The 16,285-nt window shown below is 39.7% G+C and overlaps 2 protein-coding genes across 3 annotated transcripts; both read right to left on the reverse strand.

Annotated features, from left to right (window-relative positions):
- Positions 1–1,948: 1,948 nt before the first annotated feature.
- Positions 1,949–7,544, reverse strand: LOC147307153 (cathepsin L-like peptidase). Of its 2 annotated transcripts, XM_086274153.1 has the most exons (8): positions 7,318–7,544; positions 6,925–7,067; positions 6,516–6,713; positions 6,205–6,396; positions 5,740–5,905; positions 5,514–5,619; positions 3,669–3,772; positions 1,949–2,587 (listed from the first exon to the last, which is right to left on the reverse strand). In XM_086274153.1, exons 1-7 carry the CDS (start codon positions 7,415–7,417, stop codon positions 3,673–3,675), a joined length of 1,005 nt encoding a protein of 334 aa, XP_086130279.1. In that variant the 5' UTR covers positions 7,418–7,544; the 3' UTR covers positions 1,949–2,587; positions 3,669–3,672. The 2 variants fall into 2 exon arrangements, with proteins under 2 accessions (XP_086130279.1, XP_086130278.1); XM_086274152.1 differs by having other exon boundaries at positions 1,949–3,772.
- Positions 7,545–9,827: 2,283 nt separating this feature from the next.
- LOC147307154 (cathepsin L-like peptidase) lies at positions 9,828–12,391 on the reverse strand. The gene is made up of 8 exons (XM_086274151.1): positions 12,300–12,391; positions 11,953–12,057; positions 11,603–11,745; positions 11,254–11,451; positions 10,975–11,166; positions 10,355–10,520; positions 10,135–10,240; positions 9,828–10,051 (listed from the first exon to the last, which is right to left on the reverse strand). The coding sequence occupies exons 2-8, from the start codon at positions 12,050–12,052 to the stop codon at positions 9,952–9,954; spliced, it is 1,005 nt and encodes a 334-aa protein (XP_086130277.1). The 5' UTR covers positions 12,053–12,057; positions 12,300–12,391; the 3' UTR covers positions 9,828–9,951.
- Positions 12,392–16,285: the final 3,894 nt, after the last annotated feature.

Below are 16,285 nucleotides of genomic sequence, written 5' to 3' on the forward strand. Positions count from 1 at the left end.
CTTCCAAAAGAAGTCTTTAGGGTGTATTTCTCTGCAAGGTGCTGAGAATTAAATGTACTTGAACCCACTGCTGTACATTCTGTTAAGCTATGACTGCTCAGTCACAGTCTAATTTGGATCAGAGTTTACATTTTTTTAGTTGGACAGAATACTACTCATCCAACATTTTATTTGATTTAAAATCCATAAAACATTACAGACTATCGATTCTGATGAAGCAAATGAAGTTAATATTTCATGGAAAATTTTTTAGTAATAATGGATTGCATTTCGGGACCCCGAAAAGCGCTTTACAATTCCACTATTCATTGACTCTCACATTCATACACTGGTGAAGGCAAGCTGCAGTTGTAGCCACAGCTGCCCTGGGGCAGGCTGACAGAGGCGAGGCTGCCATATTGCGCCATCGGCCCCTCTGGCCAACACCAGTAGGCGGTAGGTGAAGTGTCTTTCCCAAGGACACAACGACCGAGACTGTCCGAGCCGGGGCTCCAACCGGCAACCTTCCAATTACAGGAAGAACAACCAAAGGGCGACCGTGGCTCAGGGGGTTGGGAATTGCATCTGTAACCGGAAGGTCGCCGGTTCGATCCCTGGGCTCTCTGGCCTGGTCGTTGTGTCCTTGGGCAAGACACTTTAGCCTACTTGCCTACTGGTGTTGGCCAGAGGGGCCGATGGCGCGATATGGCAGCCTCGCTTCTGTCAGTCTGCCCCAGGGCAGCTGTGGCTACAACTGTAGCCCCAGGCAGTAATCACATATTTTTGAATCCACAGGTCCTGTTTGTAATTTAAACTAACTTGTCACCTTAGCTTGGAAAATCTCATTAAGAATGTGTGACAAAGGTTAAAGGGAAGAAGTTTTTGTCTTAATTTCTATTCTTCATCTATTAAAAAAAAAAAAAGAATACAAAAGACAACAAACTATATCCCTTTATTTTATGTGTACCTGTAGTGATGACGAGCAAATGTCAGATTGATTTTTAAAGATAATCAAATTAAAGGTTTTAGACACTAAAGAAAACATTAGCAGCTGAGAACGATATGCAAACCAATATAAAAAAGGCTGAACCTTGATCACTTTGATTACTCATATCATTTATTATGCCTGTATAACTGAGTGATGAGCAGAGGAAGAAAAGAAGCGGCTGAACTATGCAAAGTTCGTAAACTGAACTTTAACTTCTGAATAAACCAGTGCAACCTGTCAAACATGTTTCAGTGTAAAGACTGTTATTGCCGTTACTGTCATCCACACATTTTTGTCCTCAATTTCCAGAATTACATGTTCAGTGAACTTCAGGTTGAAACCAACCTGTCCTGCCCTATTCTGTCTGTTCGTTTTTTGAAAATAAATGATAATAAAAACACTATGGCATGTAGACATGGTCATATGTAGCGAATAACTGGAAACTGCACAGTGTTTAAGTTGGACTCTAACACATTAACTGACCAGACGAACTGTATATGAGTTATTAAGGGATTGAGGACATAATAAACATGCACAGTCAAACCCATTTTCCCACCAAAGAAGGTGAACTTCTTAAGTTGCTGAGCTTCATGAACAAGGTTTGGGGAATGTAACAAAGCCTTTCAACTAGGTTTCAATAAATGCAATCACATACTGATTGTTTTGTTTAAACAAACATTTAACAATCTAACAAACGTTTTTTTTTTTTTCAAATTAGTACATAATGGTTTAATACAATTGATGCCATGGTCTGAACAAGTGGACTGCATCTCTAGAAAAGTGGAGGTCAGGTGGAAGGTCTTCTTTGGTATTAAGTCATTTATGCAGAACTCTGAGGTGCATTTAGAGTTAATGTTGAATGGTATGTGGGCAGATATTAGATTAGCTCCCAAACAAAGGCTAACAGTTGAGGTAAGAATATTACAACCAGAAGAAGCCAAGCACAATAGTTTGCAAAATGAAAGTTTTATTCAGCAGGTCTCAACTGAAATAAGTGGTTACACCATTAAGACCCAGATTTACTAAATCAAGAAAAATCGCGTGTGTACATGTGTCTGTCTGTAATCTTTATCTCATGCAGTGTGAAAGTGCATGCAGTTGAATTTGTGTCCACCACTAAAAACAGTCTTGCATTAGAGCACAGTAAATACAGTGAAATTTATGTGCACTCTCCATGGTGCTAAAATTATAACCGTTTAATTTTGTGTAATAAAACTTTATAAAGGAGAAACATTTCTTGCGCCTGACTGAGGTCTGAATATTCCTAGGCCACTCTTCTGTGGAACGAGCTTCCAGTTTGGACTCGGGACACAGACACTGTCTCTACTTTAAAGATTGGGCTTAAAACTTTCCTTTTTGCTAAATCATAAAGCTAAGGATGGATCAGGTGACCCTGAATCCTTCCTTAGTAATGCTGCAATAGGGGTAGGCTGCTGGGGGACTCCCATGATGCATTGCTTTTCAGTCACCTTTTTCACTCACTATGTGTTAATAGACCTCTCTGCATTGAATCATACTTGTTATAGTGACTTTTCCAAGAAGTCACTTGGATGAGCGACAAAATGTTTCTCCCTCCGAAAACAGACAGGATCAGCTATTGCATCAGCGCTTGAGGATATTCTGAGGGAGGGACAGGTGAAGGTAAGGAGTTTTTTAATAAACATTTTCAATGGTTAATGGCATGATATATCACACATTTCTCAACATCAAGCAAGATTAAATCAAGCATTGCTGAACATTTTAACAGAAGCTTTAACCTTCCTGTCGTGTTTGGGTCAAATCTGACTGATTTATAACTTAAAACAACTTAAAATCATGGTATGAGCCTTGTTTGTGCTGGAGTGATGGATTCTTTCAATAAATCCCAGAAAATCAGTTTGGTTTTATTTTCCACAACAAATAGCATGTAATTAATTTGCTTAAGTGTAATGATATGCTATTTATACATATTGGTGACTCTCAAAGTTGAGCCAATGGGAACTCAATTGGAATCCATGAAATACCAAATAAATGTTGAAAACCCACATGGATTTTAGAGAAATGTATCAGCAGTACATAATTTGATTTGACTGATACATTTTACCAATGATTTAATATTGTTAACATAGTAAATCCACCCACTCACACACCTGATAAGGAAGGAACAGCAAAAGGTGCATTAATCAGCAATATCATTTCATTGGTATTAATAAGTATTTAAACATTTCTAAATGAAGCAAAACTGTCACTGACAACTCTACAGAAAAAGCCAGCAGATATTCAGTAAATCTGCTTTATTCTGGATTAAACACAAAAATCTGCAGAAAACTGGATAGAAATGCATCCCACAAGGGCTGAGGTTCTCTTTCTGAATAAAGCTGATTGATCAACGGATTAATAGTTCTAATGGTAACATCACAAGATGGTTATTAAGTCATACCCACCACTACAGTAAAAACGCAAATGTAAATGTTTATATCTCAATGTGAATTGCAGTTTTGGGAAAAGAGAGACTGGTTGACACCATAAAAAAGATACTGTCTTATAACTCAGTTAATTTAGATAAAACTAAAAAACTAATACCCATAACCACGATCCTATAGTAAGCTGTAGTGTACTGTAAAAACATACCGTTTGATTATCAGAAGTTACATATGCTTAAATGGTATTTTAAGTAATTGTTTGTCAAATAAGGACAAAATGAGGATGCGTTTACTCCCACCTCATTAGACCAGAGGGCAGATTCCTCGAGTGGCAATCCCACACTGGTTGTACTTGTTCCTGCTCATCTTAATGTATCCCATCTCTCCCCATCCAAGTCCCCAGCTACAGAAAGAAACAAATTAACAACATTTAGCAGCTACAGTGGGGCAAAAAAGTATTTAGTCAGCCACCGATTGTGCAAGTTCCCCCACTTAAAATGATGACAGAGGTCAGTAATTTGCACCAGAGGTACACTTCAACTGTGAGAGACAGAATGTGAAAAAAAAATCCATGAATTCACATGGTAGGATTTGTAAAGAATTTATTCGTAAATTAGGGTGGAAAATAAGTATTTGGTCACCTCAAACAAGGAAAATCTCTGGCTCTCACAGACCTGTAACATCTTCTGTAAGAAGCTTTTCTGTCCCCCACTCGTTACCTGTATGAATGGCACCTGTTTGAACCCATCATCTGTATAAAAGACACCTGTCCACAGCCTCAAACAGTCAGACTCCAAACTCCGCCATGGCCAAGACCAAAGAGCTTTCGAAGGACACCAGGAAAAGTATTGTAGACCTGCACCAGACTGGGAAGAGTGAATCTACAATAGGCAAGCAGCTTGGTGTGAAAAAAATCAACTGTGGGAGCAATCATCAGAAAATGGAAGACATACAAGACCACTGATAATCTCCCACGATCTGGGGCTCCACGCAAGATCTCATCCCGTGGGGTCAAAATGATCATGAGAACGGTGAGCAAAGATCCCAGAACCACACGGGGGGACCTGGTGAATGACCTGCAGAGAGCTGGGACCAAAGTAACAAAGGTCACCATCAGTAACACACTACAACGGCAGGGAATCAAATCCCGCAGTGCCAGACGTGTTCCGCTGCTGAAGCCAGTGCATGTCCAGGCCCGTCTGAAGTTTGCCAGAGAGCACATGGATGATACAGCAGAGGATTGGGAGAATGTCATGTGGTCAGATGAAACCAAAGTAGAACTTTTTGGTATAAACTCAACTCGTCGTGTTTGGAGGACGAAGAATACTGAGTTGCATCCCAAGAACACCATACCTACTGTGAAGCATGGGGGTGGAAACATCATGCTATGGGGCTGTTTTTCTGCCAAGGGGACAGGACGACTGATCCGTGTTAAGGACAGAATGAATGGGGCCATGTATCGTGAGATTTTGAGCCAAAACCTCCTTCCATCAGTGAGAACTTTGAAGATGAAACGAGGCTGGGTCTTCCAACATGACAATGATCCAAAACACACCACCCGGGCAACAAAGGAGTGGCTCCGTAAGAAGCATTTGAAAGTCCTGGAGTGGCCTAGCCAGTCTCCAGACCTCAACCCCATAGAAAATCTGTGGAGGGAGTTGAAAGTCTGTGTTGCTCGGCGACAGCCCCAAAACATCACTGCTCTCGAGAAGATCTGCATGGAGGAATGGGCCAAAATACCAGCTACTGTGTGTGCAAACCTGGTAAACGTTTGACCTCTGTTATTGCCAACAAAGGTTATGTTACAAAGTATTGAGTTGTATTTTTGTTATTGACCAAATACTTATTTTCCACCCTGATTTACGAATAAATTCTTTACAAATCCTACCATGTGGATTCATGGATTTTTTTTTCACATTCTGTCTCTCACAGTTGAAGTGTACCTCTGGTGCAAATTACTGACCTCTGTCATCATTTTAGGTGGGGGAACTTGCACAATCGGTGGCTGACTAAATACTTTTTTGCCCCACTGTAAAGCTCACACTTCATGTTCATGTATACGTATCTGTGTATCACCTCTCAGTGAATATTGTAAAGAATGAAATGAACGAATTAAAATATGAGCATCACATGTGGGTATTTACCTGTTCTTGACCAGCCAGTAGTCGTGTCCAGTCAAAGTACCATAACCTACAAGCAGCACAGCATGGCCCAAACGTGTGCTGCTGCAGGCCGGCTCATCATACAATCCTGTAAATACATGTCAATCAGACTTACAGGTATAAAGAATAAATTAAGCACCTTCAATTTCTTTTTCTATTTGAAGATATTTTTCTTGGTACTTTCCCCAAAGTGTGTCAATGTCTGCACCTGAATGGTAGAGTTGAAACGATCGATGAGAAGCATCAATGGACACAGATATCGGTCCAAAGGTAGCCACAGCAGACTTCAGTGCAGCTTCATCAGAGTTACTCACATGAACATAGCTAGTGCATTTGGCACCAATAGCATTGGGGTTGTAACGGCATAGTCCATCCTAATTGAGAGAAAATATGTTATAATTTACTATAATTTACTATACTAGATTGAATTGTATTTGAAAGAAGTACAGTAAGTAGTAAGTAGTACTACTTTACAAGTCTTGGAACTACTATATATTTTAGCCAGAAACCATCATGACTACCACCGTCTGAATGAGCACATGGCGGTTTCAACTTTGATATTTAGCAAGATGATCATAGTCAGGTAATGAACACCTGAAAATGTACGTTCAAAGATTTTGTTTTAGGAGATCTGGTGTGACAGCAGGTTTTTGAGACATTGCTGTCTAATTACCCTAGCCTCATAAGGGTAGGACGCCTCAGTGTCAATTCCTCCATTGTATATAATGTAGTGAAAAGCCTGGTATGACAAGCCTCCTTGGCAGCCGTGGTTCCCAAAGCTGCGAGAGCAGTCCACCAACTGCTGTTCACTCAGAGACACCAATTTTCCTGTCTTCCTGAAGTGCTGACCCTCCAGTGCACCAGTCTGCAATAAACATGAGTTCATCTTAATCCAGAATATATAGCTGATTATACAATATAATTAAGTTGAGCAACGTTTGCCAAATTACAACAAGTAGAGAACACTAAGTTATATGTACTGACTGCACTGAAGGCCCAGCAGGAGCCACACTTCTTCTGATCTTTGACATCAGTGACATATCCCTTTTCTCTCCAGTCAACAGTGTCGGGCAGATCAATATCTTCAGGTAGCCGGAGAAACGCAGAACCATTGTGAGGCAAGGAAACATTGAGGGAACCAAGGCAGCCCTGGGAAATCAGGTGCTTGTATTCCTCATTTTCCTAATAATAATAATAATAATACATTTTATTTGAAAGCGCCTTTCAGAACACTCATGGACACTGTACATGGTAGAATAATAAAAGCAACATAATAACATAACATAATGAAGAAGGACATTTTTTTTTCTTTTCAAATATCATTTTTGCAATCAAAATTTAAATGTTTTTAAAAAGGATTAAACATAACTGGCACATGTTTTTCCGTACATACCATGTCAGCAAAGTAGGTCATACCGAGGCGGTATGACTTGAAACCCTGGTCTGCTAATATGTTGTGAATTAGCACAAATTCACGGTTGTTGAGCCAGATCTGCTTCCGATGAGCCTCCTCTGATGGAGAGTCATAGGACTTTTCTGCCAGTTGGAAAATGAAAAAATCATAAAGAGAACAAAGGAATTATGAATAAAGAATAAAAATTGAATTTCTGGTAAGAGATACCCTTTTATTCCTTTTAAACTTTTCTATAAGCAAACGTAAGGGTTAGTTCACATTTTTTCTCAGAATTTGAGGTTTACTAAGCATATTTTAAAGACCACAAAACATGAACAACAGCATTTCACCCAAGGCTAAACTAAAAGAGGAGAAAAGGGTCTACTGTCTCACCAAACTTGAGCTTCCATGCATGAAACTCCAGATCTCCAAGAGAGATGCTGGCACAGCTGGTCACAGCCAAAAAAGCAGTAACAACTAGAAGCAACTTCATCTTGATTGAAGACAAGCAGAAAAATACAGATCCTTTTGTCTTGCAGAAAACCACACAAAATGTTGCAAAGATTGAGGTTAAGCCAGTTCGGGCTTGGGTACTGTAGTTCTGTATCAGAGAAACAGAGTTCCTATATGGCTAACTATAATAGTTGTATTCCAGTTTGGTGACTCACAACAGTTCAAAAACATAGTGAAAGAATTTCAGGTGCAGTAAAAGGTGGAGCTATACATTTGGAGAAGGATCACATGATGTTTGCATGATGTCACTCTTTTAACAAAAGTTTTCTTCCTTTCAGCTGATTAGGTATTAGTTATGTCATGACAATCACAAATTTAACAATCCAATCAGAGAACAGGTGGGTTTGGCTGTTGGTGGGGTGCTTTACTGAGCTTCAGGTCCTGGAGGAATAAATGCCCTTCCACCCCATCGACATGTAGCACTGAGAATGGACATGAATACTGAGTGGTCAAGATCAGGTAAAACCCCTTTCAAATTTTAAGGTTTTACAGTGTTCTTAAAATGAGGTAACCACAACCTCATATGAGCTACAAAACATAACATGTTACACCATGTCATTATTTCTTTAACAAAAAATGTGCAAAATGCTGAAGCACATTGTGTGCAAAGGCTAAAGTATATGCTTACTTACCACCCTTACATGCCTCCCTACAGAGGAGGCTCTGGCCTTTTACAAGTGTACAGTGGAGAGCATCAAGAGCCTGAAAAATAATTTTAAAGTAAACACATTGATTGCTCATTTACGCCTTACATGCCTCTGCTTAGACTTTCAGACTGCCCTCTGGTGGACAAACATTAGCACAAATGGAGGGTTGTTTCAGTTGTCTTTACTTTAAAAATAAATAAACCTTTGATTTTATATATTTCAGTAGCATTTTACTCTCGCATAACAACAACAACAACAACAACAACAATAATAATAATAATAATAATAATAATAATAATAATAATAATAATAATAAAGGGCAGCACAGTGGCACGGTGGTTAGCACTGTTGCCGCACAGCAAGAAGGTGGAGGCTCAGCTACCCAGCATTTTTGAATTTGTTTATTCATTTGGTTTACCTATATATTCTGTGTTTGATTCCTGGTTTGTTTATTGTGTATATTTCTTTTATGTATTCTTAGCGTATTAAGGTTTGTTCTGTTTTTCTACTAGCTATAGAGTTTACTGTAATTCCTTCCTCACGCCTCCATCCTGTCTTCTCAAGCCTTCCATATAATGGTCATTTATGTGTCTCTATTTTTCCTTTACAGTTTTCTCAATTGTTAAATGTGCACTATTTTAGTTTTAGCTGAAATAGCTCCACACATGGCTCTGCTTATAATCACCCATTATTGTCAACTAAGTGAGCTGTGATGCATTTATACAGGATATTTTGCGTATCACTATGACAGGTGGGAAAAGAAGTAGTTCCTACCAATCATTTACAGAATCCCAGTAATAAAGTTACTTTTCCACTGTTTTTCAGTTCATGAAAAATTACAAATTTATCACAAATGACTAAAATATCAATATTTTAATATGAGAATTGATTCTAGAACATAAATATCTTGTGTCAGAGGCATCAATATTTCACACCACTACTGAATGGCCCAGTCCATCAAACCGTCATTGCCACCACTGTTTCCATGGTTGCTAACGAATCAACCAACTGCTTCTTACTTAAAGCCACCAGCTCTCTAATCTTCCTGAAGTTCTGAACCTCCAATGTGTAAGTCTGCAATAAGGATGAGTCATTTTAAGCCAGACAGGAGTTGAGCAAAGTTTCTTATGTTACAATATGAACAAGTAGTATCAAAGTATCCACTCTGCTCCATTTTCTTTGAGCTTTTAGGGAAGATGAGGCACATGGGAACATAGCTAGGATGAATTAGACCTAACGAGACTGGGAAGCAAAATCAAATACACTGCACACGGGATGAAAGACTGTCAAAATAAAACAGGAAGTACACGACACAGAAATGGGGAAAAGCAAAAGATAAAACACGAGGAGAGGAAAAAGGGAAAAGGGGAAGGAAGATGAAGCACAGCGACATGACTAAGACACACAGAGCACTAGGGACAAAACAGTCTCTCACAAGTGACACAGAGGTGAGACAAAGACACAAGAGAAACCTCACAGACACACAAGAAAACTTAAAAACATAGAAAGAACTAAACTCGGTGCTAAACTTTAAAAACTTGAACTTAAACCGTCATAATACGAAGAGTCACAAAACACAAAAATAACTGGGGAACACAAAAGTCTGCAGCTGCATTCCACAGGTGCTAAACATTTATGTCTAGATGATGGATTGATGAACAGAACACAGTTTGACAATTTATGTATTTATTTTAACTTGTATTTGTCTTATTTATGAATTTATTCCATTAAACACTGATGCAGGAAAAGAGAGGTTCTTGACCCGACAAATAAAATTATGTTTAGTTACATAACACGGTTAAAAACTTTAAACTAAATTTTGGTCAAATCAGAGGGAACAACTGAGGATAGGTTTCTTCCGACCTCTTCAGACCAGAGGGTACGTTGCATCAGAAGAAATCCCACACTGGTTGGATTTGTTCCTGCTCATCTTAATGTATCCCTTGTCTCCCCATCTGAGACCCCAGCTGCAGAAAGAAACAAATTGCACAGTTTAACAACATTTAGCTGCTAAAACATTAAAATATGAGCGTCACATGGGAGTAAATACCTGTTCTTGATCAACCAGTAGTCATGTCCATCTTCTGTACCATAACCCACAGCCAGCACATCGTGGTTCAACACTGTCTTGCTGCAGTCGGGCTCATCATACACTCCTGCAAATACATGTCAATCAGACTGAACAAAAGAACAAATGAAGCATTTCACATTTCTTTTCCAATTTAAAAATGTTTCTCTGCACTTTACAAATATTTTTTCAATGTCTGCACCTGATTGGTAGAATCTGAATGAGTTATGAGAAGCATCGATGCCAACAGATATTGGTCCAATAGTGGCCACAGCCTCCTTCAGGGCGTCTTCGTTACTGGGTTCCACTTCAACATAGCCAGTGCATTTGGCACCAATACCATCAGGCTTGTAATGGCATTGTTGACCCTAATACAGAGAACATATGCAATCATAAGTTTCTACTGCTGTCACATATTTATATTAGCAAACAGAGGCTTTCCAAAAGCTGTTAAAAATAGATTTTGAAAGAAGTTAACAAAGTAGCTCATGCTGTGAGTTTTACAGGGCTTGGAGCTACCATATGTTTTGGCAGTACTGTACAGCCTTTCATGCATGGCCATTATTAACACCACTGTCTGAATGAGCTGATTTGCATTTATAATTCTGATATTTACAATGTGATGATATTCAGGTGATAAAGACCTGACTGCATATATTCAAGGTTTGTGATTTAAATCACAGAAGAAACAGGTGCGTGTGTGTGTGTGTGTGTGTGTGTGTGTGTGTGGTGTGTGTGTGTGTGTGTGTGTGTGTGTGTGTGTGTGTGTGTGTGTGTGTGTGTGTGTGTGTGTGTGTGTTTGATATATTGCTATTTATTTACCTTAGCCTCATAAGGGTAGGATGTCTCAGTGTCAATTCCTCCATTGGCTTGGATGTACTGAAAGGCCCGCTTCACTGATCCTCCTTTGCAGCCATTGTTGCCAAAGCTGTGAGAGCAGTCCATTAACTGCTGCTCACTCAGAGACACCAGCTTTCCTGTCTTCCTGAAGTGCTGACTCTCCAGTACACCAGTCTTCAGTAAGGACGAGTCGATTTCAAACCAGGCAACAGTTTTTGTTTCCCAAAGTTGCCCAAACAACACAAAATTTTATGTACTCACTGTACTGAAGGCCCAGCAGGAGCCACATATCTTCTGATCCTTGACTTCAGTGACATATCCCTTATCCCTCCAGTCAACAGTGTCGGGCAGATCAGTACCTTCAGGCAGGCGAAAGAAGCTAGAGCCACGCTGAGGCAGAGAAGCATTAAAGGAGCCAAGGTAGCTTTGGGAAATCAGCTGTTTGTACTCTTCATGTTCCTGATAAAGAGGGAAGACATTCATGGGGGTTTTATCAAACAAAGTTGTTGTTTGGTTTTTTGTATCCTCACATGCTAATTGCATCAAAAAAGACATAACAACTGAATTGGTGAAGGGTAAAATCTGAATGATCTCTTTTTTGTACACATACCATGTCAGCAAAGTGGGTCATCCCAAGGTGGTAGGATTTCAAACCCTGGTCTGCCAAGATGTTGTGCACTAGCACATGTTTGCGGTTGTTGAGCCAGATCTGCTTCCGGTGAGCCTCCTCTGACTCAGAGTCATATGACTTTTCTGCAAGTTGGAAAAGGAAATTATGAGAAACAGAACAATTTTTTGATTCGCTAACATATTTCCTTTGATTTGAATCTTATAAACTTTTACATAACTGGATGAGTCAAGTTTGAGGTTTGGACAGTGTCTTAAAGAACACAAAACATGATCAGAAGCTTCTGAAAAAACACAAAAACAAAAGAGGAGAGAAAGTGTCTGCTGTCTCACCAAACTTGAGTTTCCAGGCGCGAAACTCCAGATCTTCCAGAGAGATGCTGGCACAGCTGGCTACAGCCAGAACAGCAGAAACAACAAGCAGCAACTTCATCTTGACTGAACACAAAGAAACGGATCCTTTGTGACTTGTAGGAAACCACATCAGTTTTAAAATGCTTTCTGTCACTTTAAATGGATGTTGGATGTCACTTCCAAAGTACGACAGTAACATCTCTCTCTCCAAACCTTTTGCAAATTAATAATTCTTTGTTTTTCTTTGTTTTTTTTCATCATTATATTACTGAAAAGTGCATTTACACACTCGCCTATGTGTCTAATTACGTGCTGTAGCTACTTACCTGTCTCAGTGTCCGTGGTTGATATAGGTCTGCGTCAGAGAGAACGTCTTATATAGCAGACCACTAGTATGACTGCAGTATTCCAGTCAGGTCAGGACAGGAGTAAAGTAAAGAAAGCGAAAGAATGTTAAGTACTGAAATAGAAAAAGGTGGAGGTGTCAGGGTCCCTCAGTCCTCCTTGGCTTCTCCCCTATGATTGGGTCTTCTGTCTGTCTTTTCCCATTTTTTCCTCTGTCTGTGTTCGTTTGTGTGTCTCTGTGTTTGGAAACTAAATCCAGGATATCACTTACAAAACAAAACCCACCTCACTCACTCTGTTGGATAACCCCACCAAAGCTATCAGTTTCTATGATTTGAAGCCCCCATCACCCTGTTGGTCCATGGTCACCCTTGGTTACGACCCAACAATCCGCACATCAACTGAGAAACAAAATGAGTCTGGATGGAGGCTGTCTTTCCATAAGAACTGTTTAAAATCCACTCTCCCTTCAGATTCTACAGCCCCTGAACCAAACCCACCTGAAAACGCAGGTGGGTTTGGTTCAGGGTTCCAAACTGTTTATCATGATTTGGCTGAAGTTTTCAGAAAGGATCTCACTCTGTCTCTTCCTCCACATCTGTCTGTCACTTGATGAGAATTAGGCAGGGGGTTAGTGGAAGATGGCCTTCAATACCCATCACAGACACTTCAAACACCTGGTAATGCCCTTTGGACTAACTAACACACCTGCTGTTTTTCAGGCCCTAGTTAATGACGTTGTCTGGCATTTCATAAATTGTTTCATGTTTGTCTACCTGGATAACATCTTATTTTTCTCACGATCTCTCTCAGAACATAAAATCACTTAAGGTTTGTCCTGCAGCAGCTGCACAAGAAGTTGTTTCTAAAAGGCAAATTTTATGTTGACAGTGTATCTTTGCTGGGCTACAGGAAAGATACATTGTCGGGCTACCAAAGGGACATCTCAAACCAGGCCCAGCAAAGGTGCAAGCAGTCATGGACTGGCCATTGCCTGAGAACTGCAGATGTTGCAACGTTTCCTTGGTTTTGCTAACTTTACTGGGACTTCAGTAAAGTTGCCATGCCTCTAACCCAACTTGCCAAATCACAGTTCCAGTGAACCCCAGCAGCTCAGTCGTCCTTCGACTTTCTCAAACAACACTTCACTTCTGCTCCCATCCTTTCTCAACCAAACCTCTCACAACAGTGGATGTGGATGCATTAGATTCTGGAGTGGGAGCCATCTTTTTCTCTTGTCGTCTATTCCCTGCGGAGCAAAATTATGACGTTAGATCTGGATCTGAAACTCTTGCATACCTTGAAACGGCGAATGGGCTTTGTTTTTTACGCTCTTGAATTTTCCTGCAACGTACAGGCCAAGCTCTTTAAACAAGCTAGTCCACTGTGTAAACCTGAATTCTGTGTGTAGAGACCAGTTTTCCTTTTTTTAAAACTGGTATCTATTTGCTGATTTGGTCATAATTTTATTATTTTTTTAAATGTAGTATTGTAGTCTCAAATGGTTTATTGTTTTTTATTAAATAATATGCAAAAATACAGATTACACATATTTGACTTGATGGTGGAAACTGGATTGGCAGTCTGTCCAACAAAAAAAACACATAAATGCAAATTTATGATTGAAACAAAAATGTCATCCATGACAGGTCTACAGGGAAAATGGGGACCCTTCAGCTTTATTCTTTTGGGAACACAAAAGTCTGCAGAAAACTATAAATGTATCCCACACACGCTTAACATTTCTCTGTTGATACTGGATGATACTGACCATAGTTTCTAATGCTAAAAACCACTTCATGGGTAATAAGCTACACACTACCAACACAACGTAACAAACACAATTACAATTTTTACATCTTAGTATAAAGCATTCTTTTTATTTATTTAACATGCATTTGATGTCTTTATGACGTTATTCCGTTAAGCACCAATGCAGGAAAAGAGTGCTTCTTGACACCATAAATCAAATGATGTTTGGTTACATAACTTGGTTAAAAACATTCATATACATTTTGGTCAAAGCAGAAGGAAGCAATGAAGATGAGTTTCTTCTGAAATCTTCAGACCAAAGATATTGGAATTACTTTGGAATTAGCAATTCCACACTGGTTGGTTGTTCCTGCTTATCTTAATGTTTCCTTTCTCTCCCCATTCAAGGCCCCAACTACAGACTTGGTTTGATAAGTGAGACACTCTGGAAAATATGTTCTTACTCCAGGACGTATCTCAGAAACTAAGAAACTTTTACACCACACAAATTATATTTTTTCATCTCTGTTCACAAGTTTCTGGATTTCTTTTTTGTAAGACTAAGACTGAACTTTTTTTTTTCTTTTTTTGCATTTCTGGAAAAGTTCACATTCTCTGTGTCTCAGTGTCAGTTAGCACTATTCCTTCAGTCAATACTGTTGGTTAGATCAGTACCTTCAGGTAGGCAAAGATAGGTCGAGCCTCAGCGAGGCAGAGAAGCATTGAAGGAGACGCGCAACCCAGGGAAACCAGCTGTTTGCACTCTTCATGTTCCTGGTAAACAGGGAAAAATTATGGGGATTTTATCCAAAAGTTGGACCCTGGTCTGCCAAGATGTTTTGCTCTAGTGCAAACTTGCGGTTGTTGAGCCAGACCTGTTTCTAGTGAACCTCCTCTGACCTAGATCATAGTCATATGACTTTTCTACCAATTGGAAAAGGAGATTATGAGAAAAACAGAAAAAAGAAATTAATCTTTTTTTTTTTATCTGCTAACATGTTTCCTTTTATTTTAGTCTTAGAAACTTTTACACAAGTAAACACATGGTGAGCATTTCTTTGTTTGAGTTTGAGGCTTGGACAGCATCTTTAAGAACATAAAACATGATCAGAAGCTTCTGACAAAAATCGAAAATAAAAGAGAAGAAAGAGAGTCTGCTGTCTCACCAAACTTGAGTTTCCAAGCGTGAAGCTCCAGATCTTTCAGAGAGATGCTGGCACAGCAGGTTACAGCAGAACAGCAGAAAAAACAAGCAGCAACTTCATATTGACTGAGAAGAAGCAGAAAAAGACAGAGGCATAGCCAGCTTCTCTACACTTTCATGGCAGGATTTGACAATATTCAAAAGAGGTAGTCACAGAATGTTTGGCTTTTCCACCTCCCACGGGGGGCTAGATGGTCAGGTGCAGAAAAGTTCATGACAGTCAGTCAGACAGATAATTTTCTTTGGTTTCAAGTAATTTTTGCAAATCTCAGTTCCATAAAATCCTTATCTTCAGTTTAGTTTAATCTAAGCAGCATATTTATTTAGTATTTAAAATCAAATCTGCATTATGTCTGGGACAACACTGGATACATTTACACATGGAGACATATTTCACTACCAGGCCTGCAGGTCTGCAGAGAGGCTGGGGGTACTGCTCCAGCTATAGCAGCCATCTGTCCCTAAGACCTCCAGGCTGGTTGAAACCCCTGAGGATGTGTTGATGCTCCTGTCAGGAGACAGACACACGCTCTACTTTTAAGATTAGGCTTAAACATTCATTTTTGAGAAACCATATAGTTATGGCTCGATCAGGTGACCCTGAATCCTCCCTTAGTTATGCTGCAATAGGCATAGGCTGCTGGGGGACTCCCATGATGCATTGAGTTTTTCCTTTTCAGTCACCTTTCTCACTCACTATGTGTTGATAGACCTCTCTGCATTGAATTGTGCTTGTTATTAATCTCTGTCTCTCTTCCACAGCATGTCTTTTATCCTGTCTTCCTTCTCTCACCCCAACTGGTGGCAGCAGATGGCCCCGCCCCTCCCTGAGCCTGGCTCTGCCGGAGGTTTCTTCCTGTTAAAAGGGAGTTTTTCCTTCCCACTGTCGCCAAAGTGCTTGCTCATAGGGGTCATATGATTGGTGGGTTTTTTCTCTGTATCTATTAATGTAGGGTCTGCCTTACAATATAAAGAACATTGAGGCAACTGTTTCCAATTGAATTGGACTGA

Source organism: Aulonocara sp. 'chitande type north' Nkhata Bay, linkage group LG19 (genome assembly GCF_057382095.1).
Source record: "Aulonocara sp. 'chitande type north' Nkhata Bay isolate Kocher_YH1m ecotype deep benthic linkage group LG19, A_spYH_male_GT1.1, whole genome shotgun sequence".
Lineage (NCBI taxonomy): Eukaryota > Metazoa > Chordata > Actinopteri > Cichliformes > Cichlidae > Aulonocara > Aulonocara sp. 'chitande type north' Nkhata Bay.